This window comes from Tenrec ecaudatus, chromosome 8 (assembly GCF_050624435.1).
Source record: "Tenrec ecaudatus isolate mTenEca1 chromosome 8, mTenEca1.hap1, whole genome shotgun sequence".
Lineage (NCBI taxonomy): Eukaryota > Metazoa > Chordata > Mammalia > Afrosoricida > Tenrecidae > Tenrec > Tenrec ecaudatus.
Genome location: NC_134537.1, coordinates 21,986,249 through 21,998,318, shown reverse-complemented (window position 1 = coordinate 21,998,318; position 12,070 = coordinate 21,986,249). Strand labels below are relative to the sequence as shown.

Genomic DNA, 12,070 nt, shown 5'->3' with positions numbered 1-12,070 from the left:
GAGATACTTGATTCCAGGGTAATTAATTTTATATTGTAGGTTTTTGTTTGTTTCTTTTTTCTGGAAGTTTTAGGACAATCTTTTTATCCTTTTTAAATTTCATAATATCCCCCTGCATGTGTCTGGATGTTTTGGCTTTTTCAGTTTTCTTTGCTTAATCTTTGGTGAGCTCTTTTAATGATTCTTCAAGTATCTCCTTTTGAAAATAGTTTTCTTTTTTCTTTCCATTCCCAAAGAAGTTTATTTATAGGTTGTTTTATTTTTAAAGTTTCATGAGCATTTCTTCCACATGTTATCAATAATTCAATCATATCAAGAAGAGTTGTGCTATTGTCACCATATTCAATTCTAGAACATTTTCTTCTTTATAGTCATTGTTATTTTTTCTAATTGTGGTAACAATATACACACTAAACCATTCTTCAATTCCACAACTTCTTCTTGTATAATTCAGTGCCATTGATTATATTCTTCATGTTGTACACCTTTATTGACGTTTTTTCCACATCATCCTACCACCATGGACATGAACTCAATGCTCCTGATGCTATAGCTCTTTTCCCTTTGCCTAAGGTCACCATGGGTCAAGTTTGATTTCTTTCTTTTTGTTCCTTCCTAGTGTTCTTGATAGAATATTCACATAGCATACATTCCCATGATTAAATTGCTTTTAAAATGAATCACAATCAGTTCTAGTGCTCCCTCCCCGGGAATCAATGTTTTATTACTTTTCTCATCATCATTCATCCCATTTGCTACTCATTTCTAGTGTGTGTTGACTCTCAGAGATTGCTGTGTTACTCTGGGCACATTAGAGAAACAAATCCACAGAAACCCATATGTATAAGAGAGAGTTTTACATAAAGGGTACGTGAGCATCAAGAAAACATTCCAACCCCGTGTTGCCTAAGCCCACAAGTTCAACGTTAGACCATACGTCCAACGCCAATCCACGAAGTCCTCCTTCATCTCACAAAACACACGCAATGATGCTAACTACAAGAGGAAAGCAGAGTCAGTGAACGTGTAAGCATCTCAGCACTGGCGTGGGTCTCCACACGGCTGCTCCAGCACCCAGGGCTGCATCGGGGTAGGTCCATGTGGCTTCAATTCAGGGATGTCTTGCAGGAAGTGAGCCTTGCCAGCTGAAGCAGGAAAGTGGCTAAGGCAGCTGTACCCTGGTCCGTCCATCAGAAAGCAAGAGATCCGAGAACTAGAAAGGCGAGGCTCACTGAGCCATTTTTTCTCTCCGCCCTTCAATTAACCCCACATGTGTTTATTGGCCAAGTTGGCACAATAAACTTTAACTCAATTGCCCTCTAGGTTTCTTAACTTTTCTCTCAATTTTTATTTTCTGCTCTTTATCCCAGTATCTTAAATATTTTTCTTCCTCTCCTTCCTGCCTTTCCCATTCTTTTCAGATCACTGACTTAATCTATATTTTTTCTTTATTAAATTGAAAAGGACACATTTTTTGCAAGAACTCTTGTTCTTTCACAGATGCTACCCTTGCACAGTTCCCTAATCTTGCCCTTGGGGCATTGTGGGATGCAGTCCCTCTCATCTGTTGGTTTTGTTGCTGTTGGTTGCCTTGGAGCCAATCCTGATGGCAATCCGGTATACATCCCAGTGAGCTGCTGCTTGATCCTACATCCCCATGATTGGTTGTGCAGCCGACCACTATCATCCATAGAGTTTTGATTTGCTGAATTGTGGATGTACTTTGCCAGGCCTTTCTTAGTCTTCCTTAGTCTTAAGTGTGTGGGTTAGAATATGAGGGAGATTGCAAAAGTTTGTGTAAAACTGGGAAGAAGACAATGGCTCTTCCTGTGAGTTTTTTTGAAACCCTCTAGTACTTGGAAAGTTCTCTTCTCTCCACGCTTCTGTTTTTCCTGGCATCTCCTTGTATCGCTCAATTTGTTGTTTTCATTGGTGCGTTTAGCTTTTCTCAATTGCATGATGATCCTTGGCTTTCTGTTAACATTTATTAGAAAATACTGAATAGCTAGTGGGGACTGGCATAGCTAGTTGGTATTGGGTTCCTCCGCTACTTCGATCTCTTTCTAGGAAAGCTTTCTCCCTAAACAAGGAGATGGGTTAATGTGTGTCTTCAGGAGTATTGTAGGGGGAGTGGCTTCCACAGTTACAAAGACTTAGAAGGGATTTGCTTATCATTTAGTTGATGCCTTTATTTCATTGCTAGGAATAACTACTTTGCCTTTCCATTTTCTTCTGTGGCAATTGTGGAGGCCTGGAGCTGCTTCATGCTCTTTTCAAAACTTTCTCTTTAGTTCCACTGCATACACTCAAAACCTTGGTGTTTTCAGAGTTTTTACTGTAGCAAAACCCAAACCTGCCAACTTGGGATATGCTGAGAGCTCAGCAAGACTGGCTCACATCTGCTGCACCAATCCTTTCCTTGCAGCTACCTTGATAAAAGCTCCCTAACTCCTCCCTCTTCTTTTTAAGTTCCTATTCCCGAGTTTGGATCTTCCCCTGACTTCTTGGGTGGAAAATAACTCTTGCTTCATCAGTGTGTGTCTCCATTACAGACCAGTGCCCCCTTCCATCCCCTACGCCCTTGTCAATCATATCCTATGTTTTTTATTTTCCAAGAATTCATGAAAAAAAAATTCACGAGTTTTTCTTGGTCTCAGAGATGTTATAAGTTTTCTTTTTTCTTTTTTTTTTTGTCATTTCAGTGGGTTTGTGTTCACTCTACCATCTTAAGCTGGAAAGGCAGTGAGTTTTTATGGCTGCATCTCACTCACTGCCATTGAGTCCATTTCTACTCTCAGGGACCCTGGCAGAAAGCTTAGCACTGCCCTGTGGATTCTGAGACTGTGACCCTTCAGAGAAGAAACCTCACCTTTCTCCTGCAGAGCAGCTGGTGGTTTCAAACTACTGACCTTGCTTTTAGCAGCTAAAGCCCAACACATAGTCCACTATACCACCAGAGTTAACGAATAAGTAAATATTTTATGATGATATAATAATGGTACTTTTAACAGAAGCAACATCCTAACTTCTGACATGTAATGTTGTTTAGGTGTCGGAAACCAGAGAGGTTGAAGATTTCTCTTAGTCATCGTGGGATAACTCACTTCCACGTGCATTTGTATGCGGCAAAGTCACCCTTCCTATTGCCGGGCACATTATTAGCGTTACTAGTACTATTATAAGGAGTCCTGGTGACATAATGGGCTACACACTGAGGTGCTAACCACAAGGTCAGCAGTTCGAAGTCACCAGCCATTCTGCAAAAAGAAGATGCTGATTTCGACTCCTGGAAAGGGTTACTACCCACAGAAGCAGTTCTACCCTGTCCTATAGGGCCGCTCTGAGTCCGAATCAACTCAACGACAGCACGTTTGTTTTCTTGAGAAGCTTAGGATGTCTCAGTGTTAAACTATATTGTGTTTGCAGCAGCTGTTCAAGCCTCTGCTTGCCGCTGCCCAGCCACAGGTCTTGGGAGGCAAAGGAAACAGGAAGGAGATTCTAATTGTGCTTTGAGTATCAATCTTTTTTGTCTGACCCAGGAACCTTGAGTCTTCCTCCAACATCCGTAAAATTAGCAGGCTCATTTGTTGGCATTCAGATAATCTGAAAGCCTTCATGTTGAATGATACCATTGAGGGGGAAAGACAGAAAAAGGGAGACGACACAACATGCATGGGTTCTGTGGCAGTACAAGCACATGTATTTTTTATTAGAAAATATGAGGATCCTTTAAAAAATGTCATTTGGCTTCTAGTGTTCTGTCAGGGGAAGCCTGCCCCTAACACAGCATTACGGGTCCGGTAGGCGCAATTGTACAGCGATAATAAGTAAAGATCATAGTAAAGTCATTGGGAGCATGAGAGATAGAAGTATTGAAATAAATGGAGTCAGACACATTTCATGGTAGCATGCTCACCTCTGCCCCGCATGATGGTCCACGTGGAGGGAGAGAGAGAGATCTAATGCTAGCCCAGGACTTTTATATTCTCTGGGGACATGCAAGCCCCCTAATTACAGGTGAGGACATATGTCACTGGAAGGGGCTGTCCTATGGGTACTACAGTAATGAGAGGGGGGTGGTCTAGTGACATACAGGCAACCGGTAGGGGAGGGATTTGGGGTTATACATGTGACAAGATGGCAGATCCTAGGTTTAGGATGACAGCTTAACTTTGACCTATTCCCTAGATCTCCATAGGAACCATTGTCAGTAGGGTGTAAACCCCACCTACTAGAACCAAATAGCTGTCTGCAGGCGTCCATTGTCTTTAACAGCAGGGAGTGGGTCCCACTGTAGTCTGGCAACTGGGAGGATGGCTGCCAGCCTCCCCCCACAGTGTTCAGCTCTTCCTTTTTTCATGCTAGTGCGGAGTTTCATGACCGGCTAAGTAAAATCGATAAACTGAAGAACAGATACGAAATTCTGACGGTGGTGATGCTGCCTCCCGAAGGAGAAGAGGAGAAAACCCAGGCCTATTACGTAATCAAGGTAGAACACTGACTCCCAGTTATGATCGCATCAGGGACCCTCTCTTCACTGACTCACGCACAGTAGTCCTCAGGGTGTCAAACCACCAAATGGTTATCTTCATTTTTGCCAGGCCATTTGGCTCTTGGCATTCAAGCAACTGTTGCACTTGGGCCAGGTATGGAAGCACTGTTTTTAGCTAGCCTGGTCCTAGGTCACCAAAGTCTTACGCACTGAGGAATTTCTGACCTTCAGAAATGTATGGACGTCATCATTTCTAGTCACCTTTATCACAATTCCTCTAGTTTTAAGAAATCCTTTGGCTCCTTAAAGAGATTGAAATCCTGCTTCCAACAACACAGCTGGGTGGGGCAACGAGAGCATTCGCTTCTCTGCACTTACCTTGCTCACCTTTCACCCCAAGATCTCACAAGCTGGGAAAGTGTCCCCTGACTGCTTCCTTCCGATTTAAAACCCAGTTTCCAATCTCCCTCTCACTCAAGAAAACTCACTGCCATCGAGGCAATTCTGATTCGAATCCACCCTATAGACAGAGGAGAATGGCCTCTTTGGGTTTTCTAGGCTGTTGATCTTTACAAAAGCAGCAAACCTCATCTGCTTCCTTTGGAGCAGCTGCTGAGTTCAAACTGCTGGACTTGCGGTGAACAGCCTAACTGAGAATCCACTATGCCACCAGGGCTCTGTAATCTCCCTCTAGTTTACCAAATTTTCTCCCGCTAAAATTTGTACCTGCTGAATCTGGGCGCAGTTTTACACTGGAAATGTTTGTGTCAGCTTTGGTTACTACACGCCATCATGCTTTTTCATCTTCTGTGCCATATTCTGTAGGCCCGAGGATGTCATTTCTACTCTAAATCAAGTGCAAGAAATAAAGACTGGGTGCCCTATATAGGCCCAGAGCAAACAGAGGTCACTATTTTCTGCTCCAAAGACATCTCCAGTGATAAATTCTTTTGTTTGGTTCAGTTGTGTTCTGTGCTTTACAGGCTGCTCAAGAAAAAGAGGAACTTCAAAGAGAAGGCGACAGTTTGGATGCCAAGATCAACAAAGCCGAAAAAGAAATCTATGCTCTGGAAAACACCTTGCAAGTGCTGCACAGCTGCAATAGGAACTACAAACAGTCTTTAAAAAAAGTGATGCCATCGAGTATGTGTCAAGCATTAGAATACTTGATGAACATATGCCATGAAAACTGTGTGGTTTGCTATTTTCAAAACACTGTGATACATGGAAAATAGGTTGCAGGTTTGACTGGGCCACAGAAATGTTCCTTCTCGCTCCGTCTCCATTGTTTTTTTCTTTTTGCCAGTGGCCTGCCAAGGTGCTGTTGCCTTTATTAAAGTAGCACATTATCTCTTCTTTGGGGAATTGATTCAAATATGAAAAAAAAAGTACAGCAATGTTGTCAGTTAGAAAAGAGAAGGACTTATATAGTTTTTTTCTACAAGTAGAAATTAACCTTTTATAACAACAGGTTATAAAAAGCAATCTATTTACATATTTCAACATTGGTTACCACAAAGTATATTGGAAAATTAAACTAAATATTCTGTAAATTCTAGGTGATGAGTATGAGCTAAAAATCCAACTAGAGGAACAAAAGAGAGCTGCTGATGAAAAATACAGACACAAACAGAGACAAATCAGAGAGCTTCAGGAAGATATCCAGGTGAATTTTATAGGCGATTATCTACACTTCTTTTTCCGACTCAAGGTGACCTGACACGTGGCAGGGAACTGAGCTCCACAGGGCTCCCATGGGTTGTGTCAGTAGCTTGCAAACCTGCTTGAACCTCCACCTTTTGGGGTCACGTTCATCTTTGGCTCTACTCAGGGCCTCCATCTATTAAGGAAGCAGGTTGTAAAAGAAAAGCCTCAATAAATGAGAGGAATTAAATGATCAAAGTATTAAGGAAATTAGTTAAAATCCCTGTGCTAAGGATTGGGTGGACTCCTGATAATTGTTAGTTAATGGATCAGAGCTAACTAATTATAATCTACCCACCTATCCTATTTAATGAATTTTTATTTAGTTCCTTAAAGATCACGTGGAAGATTGCGCATTCAAGTTAAAAAAATAAAATTTGGGGGGGTGGTGGTGAGGGAGGGGGAAAATGAAGAGCTGATTAAGGGCTGAAGTAGAAAACAAAAGTTTTGAGAATGATGATGGCAACAAATGTACAAATGTGAATGACACAATGGATGCATGTATGGATTGTGATAAGAGTTGCATGAGCCCCCAATAAAATGATTAAAAAAATAAAATTTGAAGACAGTCATTAAGGTACCTAGTTACTAAAGCAAATGACTGATAAAAAGAATGTGCCTGGTAAGCAGACCCCATATAAAAACATTACTGATGGATCAGACAATATAAATTATGAATCTTTGAAAACGGCATGTTCTCATTACTTTTATATTCCCCCCAAGTATATTAAAAGTACTTTCCAGTGGAATTATATCCACTTATATAATTATATAAAGTAATCTGTAAGACTATTATACATCGCCTCCAACAAGGGAATGTGTATTACACATAAAGGAGCCCTGGTGGCCTAGTGGTTATTCACTGGGCTGTTAACCATAAGGTCGGCAGTTTGAAACCACCAGCTGCTCCCAGGAGAAAGACAGGCTTTCTCCTCTCATCAGGTGTTACAGTCTCAGAAACCCACAGGCTCAGTTCTGCCATGTCCTACTGGGTTGCTGTGAGTCAGCATCGAGTCCATGGCAGTTTAAAAAAAACAAAACAAACCTATAAAGATAAATGAATAACAAAGCCACTATTTGACGGGTGGCAGCTGTATCATTAAAATTTTTTTACCAATAAGTATATTGTTGTTTTAACGTCCCCTTTCCCCAACACAGAACATAGAAAATACTTTACAAGTTATAGGACATTTAACAAATAATATCCAGGAAAAAATATTGGATAAGAAGGCTTATTCATTTCAACTAAATAGAGAAATTGAGGAGCAGAAGCCAAAATTAGAAAGAGCAACTAAACAGGTATTGATGTCTTTTAAAAATGGACTTTACATATTTTCTTTTTTTTTTTTAACAAATGGTTAACCCCAAACTCCTTAGCATAATATATTATGTTCTGGAAAACATATTTATATAACTGCCTATTATTGGCCAACAGTGTTCAAAACTCACCAAGGAAATCCGCCTTACAAGAAACACTACAGATGAAATATTGGAAGAAAAAGACATCATGTTTCGTGAAGTGAAACAATTTCACAAGATGATCGATAAGATGTTGGTTGATGTGATGGAACAAAATTCTGATATCCATTTTATCCTTCAAACATATTTCCAACAGGTAATAGCATTGCCTTTCTTCTGTTGCATGAATGTTTCTTAAATGTGAAATATTAAATTTACCATAAAGGAAAATACCTTTTTCGTCCTAAAATGCAGACTGCTAATGATTACCATTGACTATTCTTCCAGAATGGTTTAGAACTACCTACAGCTAGCACAAAAGGGAGTGGCCAGAGTTCTAGAGCTTCTTCACAGTCTTCACTGCTATCAGCAAAGTAAGTAGAGGGGTCCACACCTCGGCTAGTTGGAGCTGGTAGGCTAAGGAGTCTAGCTCCTTTGGCACTGGCATAGCTGCTGCACCTAGCAATGTCGGGGTGCAGTGTGCTGTTTTCGTGTGTGTGTGTGTACAGATGCGAAATTTGGCATTGCTGGGTCACATGGTATTCCTACATTTGACTTTAGAAAGCCCTCAGCTATTTTCCACAGCATCTGTTCCATTTTACACTTCACCACTAATACTTGCTTTTGATAACCCATCCTTATTGTGGTTCCCATCAGCATCTCCCTGATGGCTGATGTTGAAGATTTTTTCATGTACTTGTTGGCCATGTGTTATCTTCTTTTGAAAAGTGACTATTTATATTTTTTGCCCAAGTGTTATTTCTTTAAAAACTTACCATTTCAGCTGTTTTCTAAATTTGGCATCCTTCAATAAGACGAATGACAAGGTGGACTAACATGAAAGCTGACGCCACAGTGGCCTCAGTTTGCTTTATTCCCTTTAGAAAGTGGTCGTTCCATTTTGGAAGTCTCTAAGCTCTTCCACTCTAAAAGACCCCGTCTTTCGATTATCTGATGTCTTCCTCAATGACCAGTGCACCACCCAGGATTCCTCTCATACAGAAACTCGTTCCTGAGCTACTTCTCCACTGGTTTTAAACTCAAGATTCACCACCTTGGTTTTTCCTATTAAAATGGTAATGCTTTTAAATGTTGTTTGTTTATATGAAATTTAAATTTGTCATTGTTTTCTCTTCCAGGTCAGCTAGGAGTACCACAAGCACTTCGTCTTTACAGGCTCCGGTTAAAATACTGGAGCTGAAATTCCCAGACTCCCCTCCAGTAGCAGATGGCACTTCGAGGCCAGGCACTGCGAGCAGTAGCTCCAGTAATGGTAAAAGCACACAGAGCAACAAATAAATAGACCTATTTCTTGATCAGTTTATTAACGAACATCATACTGGGAAATTTTACTCTCTCCCGGAGCAATACTGGAAAAAGATTAGAAATAAATATATATCAGGTACGAATTTTAGTCAGTAAAGATAAAGCATACATGTAGTTTAAAAAAAAAATTAACTTGGGTCCAAAGTAAACCAAAGAAACATTTACTTTCCTTAACTTTTTTCTAGATAAAATGTAGTAATAGAATCTTAACTTTACTTGAATTCTCAGTTACTTTAAAAGATCCTGAAATTAAAGAAACATACCAGACTTTGGATCAGGTGTTCTCAAATTTTTTAAACAGGGGGCCAGTTCACTGTCCCAGACTGTTGGAGGGCCGGACTATAGTTTAAAGAAAGACTATAAACAAATTCCTATGCACCCTGGACGAGTCGGCTGCTAAGCAGGTCAGACAGTGGTGGCAAAAACACCTGGCGGGCTGGATAAATGTCCTTGGCAAGACGCAGTTTGAGGACCCCTGCTTTGGAGGAAGGAAAAATAATCTGTAAATTATTTAACTACACTATTACCAAACCAGATAGAAAAGAGAATTGGAGCTCAATAAAAAACACAACATAACCAATTCAAACACACACAAAAATGTTCTTAAGGTATAACCAAGTGTAATGAGCAAGTAAAATGTTTTGGGGATTTCCTTGATTTAATACACAATTTTAAGGACAGCCAGTGAGATTTACAATGGAAATTCCATACATTTATAATGGAAAGGCAGATTTAGAATTATTTTTCCAGTTAGTACATCTTGATACTTGGATATTTTGGTGGTAAATAGGCAGAGCCAAGTCTAACGATTAATATGGGTAAAAAGGCTGTGCAGTAAGTCTTTTGCTAGGAGATTTTAATGACTTCATAAGACCTAGAAAGTGACGATCTTGTATGTCCACTGAAGTTCTCACTTGCAGCCCCATAGTATCCATTTATGAATATGTGGAACATGAAAGATTAAAAATGCCTATTATATGAGGGCAGTGGTTGAGTTGTGTCAGCTCTAACCTCAGGCAAGTTATTTCTGTTATTCCTTATTTACAATATGGAGAGTTGTTTCCATAGATTATTAAATACAAAACACAACTGACACATAGCAACAGCACAATTCTACTGACCTGAGACCAAGCACAAGAATGTTCTCAAGTCCTCAGACCAGCATACAGGTGTACATCTAGGTCTTGAGATTCAATTTGTGTTGAATGGTAACTAAATGGTAACTTAGGGGACCACGCATATCCTGCCAGATCTGGAACTACATCTGAGGAGGGAGTCACTTAGTAGGAAGTCATGCTTCACCTGCATCTAGAAACCACAGCCTGGGTGTGTATGAACTATACACATGTAAGGAAAAGGAATTATGGAAGCTGTCACCAGGGACCAACATTGTAAATCCTCAACGTGTTCTCTGACAAGCTTTCTGAACACCTTCTGAGGACTGGGCTTGTCCTTTTGCTTAACATGCCCCAGAAAAACAGTTCTGGTGAAGAACTTCTGGATTCAAGCAGCCTGCTGGCGTTAGTACTATCCTATTTGGTACCCAAGTATTCAAAGCAGCAACTTTGGATAAAGCAGTGCTGGTGGCTGTGATTCAAAAAGGTCAAGGAATATGGCAAGAGGCATTTTTTTTTCTTTGTAGACTTAGTACGTAAAATATTTGGTATTAGTTGGCAAGAATGAGGCAATAAAGTTGCTTCTTTATCTACCATCCTTTCACTTTGAACTTTAGATGAATACCCACCCACTCCACTCCATCCAGTGCAGTCGTGAAGGACAGTAGTAAAGGCCCATGTCATTTACATCTCCTAGCATCTTAAGCCCAGGACTCCTATCTCTCTCCCAAAGTACATTATCGTATCACTTACAGTTACTTTGCGAGAAGCCTTACAATTGATGAGTTTTTCTTTAGCTCTAGGTGTTGCACTTTATTCTGAGCTTGGGACAAGGCACCACATAGCCTTTTAGTCACAGATCCTGAGAATGGAGGCATCGGGGGAGAGAAAGTGAAAACAAGTACGGATGTCGACTCACTCTAGGCAACCTGAAAATATGCCCAGTCCCTGGAAGTGGAGCACTCTACAATACTAGGAGCTCCCCACTGGTTTCTAGAGGAAAATCAGCTATCTAGTGTGCTGCTGTCGTCACTACAACGTGCTTGTTTTCTGATTGACTGTTGCCTGGGATGAAGCAGGCTCCATGGTCTTGCCAATATGTAACGTTCAGAACTTTGTGAGGGCTAGAAATACTATGAATAAACAGTGACAGAGAAACAAGTCAGACGGGCCCCCAGTCAACCTCCTAGCTTCATTCCTAACACAGTGAAGCACCTATTTGAATTGGGTAGAAGGCACTGGCACCAAAAAAAACCCATTTTAATTCAAACAGGTTTTAGTGGCCAATTAAACAAGACACCATACTAAAACAAAAGATAAATGATGGATATAAAATGGTACCTTATCCCCTCACAGAGGGGTCTAGAGATGAGCCAGTCAGGGTGCAATGTAGCAACGATGAAAAATACAACTTTCCTCTAGCTCCCAAATGCTTCCTCCCCCCACCCAACTCCCACTATCACGATCCGAATTCTACCTTGCAAGTCTGGATAGAGCAGAGGTTGTACACTGGTACCGATAGGAGCTGGAGGCTCAGGGAATCCAGGGTGGATGATACCTTCAGGACCAGGGGTGTGAGGGGTGATATTGGGAGGGTAGAGGATGAGTGGGTTGGAAAGAGGGAATCGATTACAAGGATCTACATGTGACCTCCCTGGGGGACGGACAACAGAGAAGGGGGTGAAGGGAGACGCCGGATAGGGCAAGATATGACAATAACAATTTATAAATTATCAAGGGCTCATGAGGGAGGGGAAAAAAAGAGGACTTGATGCAAAGGGCTTAAGTGGAGAGCAAATGCTTTGAAAATGATTAGGGCAAAGAATGTACGGATGTGCTTTATACAATTGATGTATGTATATGTATGGATTGTGATAAGAGTTATATGAGTCCCTAATAAAAGGTTTAAAAAAAAGAAATATTCAAATATAACTCTACAGCTGAGGGTTTTTAACAGAAGAATTGATGGAAACAA

General features: G+C 40.7%; 1 protein-coding gene across 1 annotated transcript in view; it reads left to right on the top strand.

The window, feature by feature from the left end:
- CCDC39 (coiled-coil domain 39 molecular ruler complex subunit) overlaps positions 1 to 8,953 on the top strand; it is a 43,945-nt gene extending 34,992 nt beyond the window's left edge. Inside the window, exons 14-20 of the mRNA XM_075555607.1 lie at positions 4,366 to 4,489; positions 5,476 to 5,635; positions 6,052 to 6,158; positions 7,355 to 7,495; positions 7,632 to 7,811; positions 7,943 to 8,028; positions 8,794 to 8,953. Coding sequence (XP_075411722.1) covers positions 4,366 to 4,489; positions 5,476 to 5,635; positions 6,052 to 6,158; positions 7,355 to 7,495; positions 7,632 to 7,811; positions 7,943 to 8,028; positions 8,794 to 8,953 — 958 coding nt within the window. The remainder of the gene's footprint in view (positions 1 to 4,365; positions 4,490 to 5,475; positions 5,636 to 6,051; positions 6,159 to 7,354; positions 7,496 to 7,631; positions 7,812 to 7,942; positions 8,029 to 8,793) is intronic.
- The last annotated feature ends 3,117 nt before the right edge of the window (positions 8,954 to 12,070 follow it).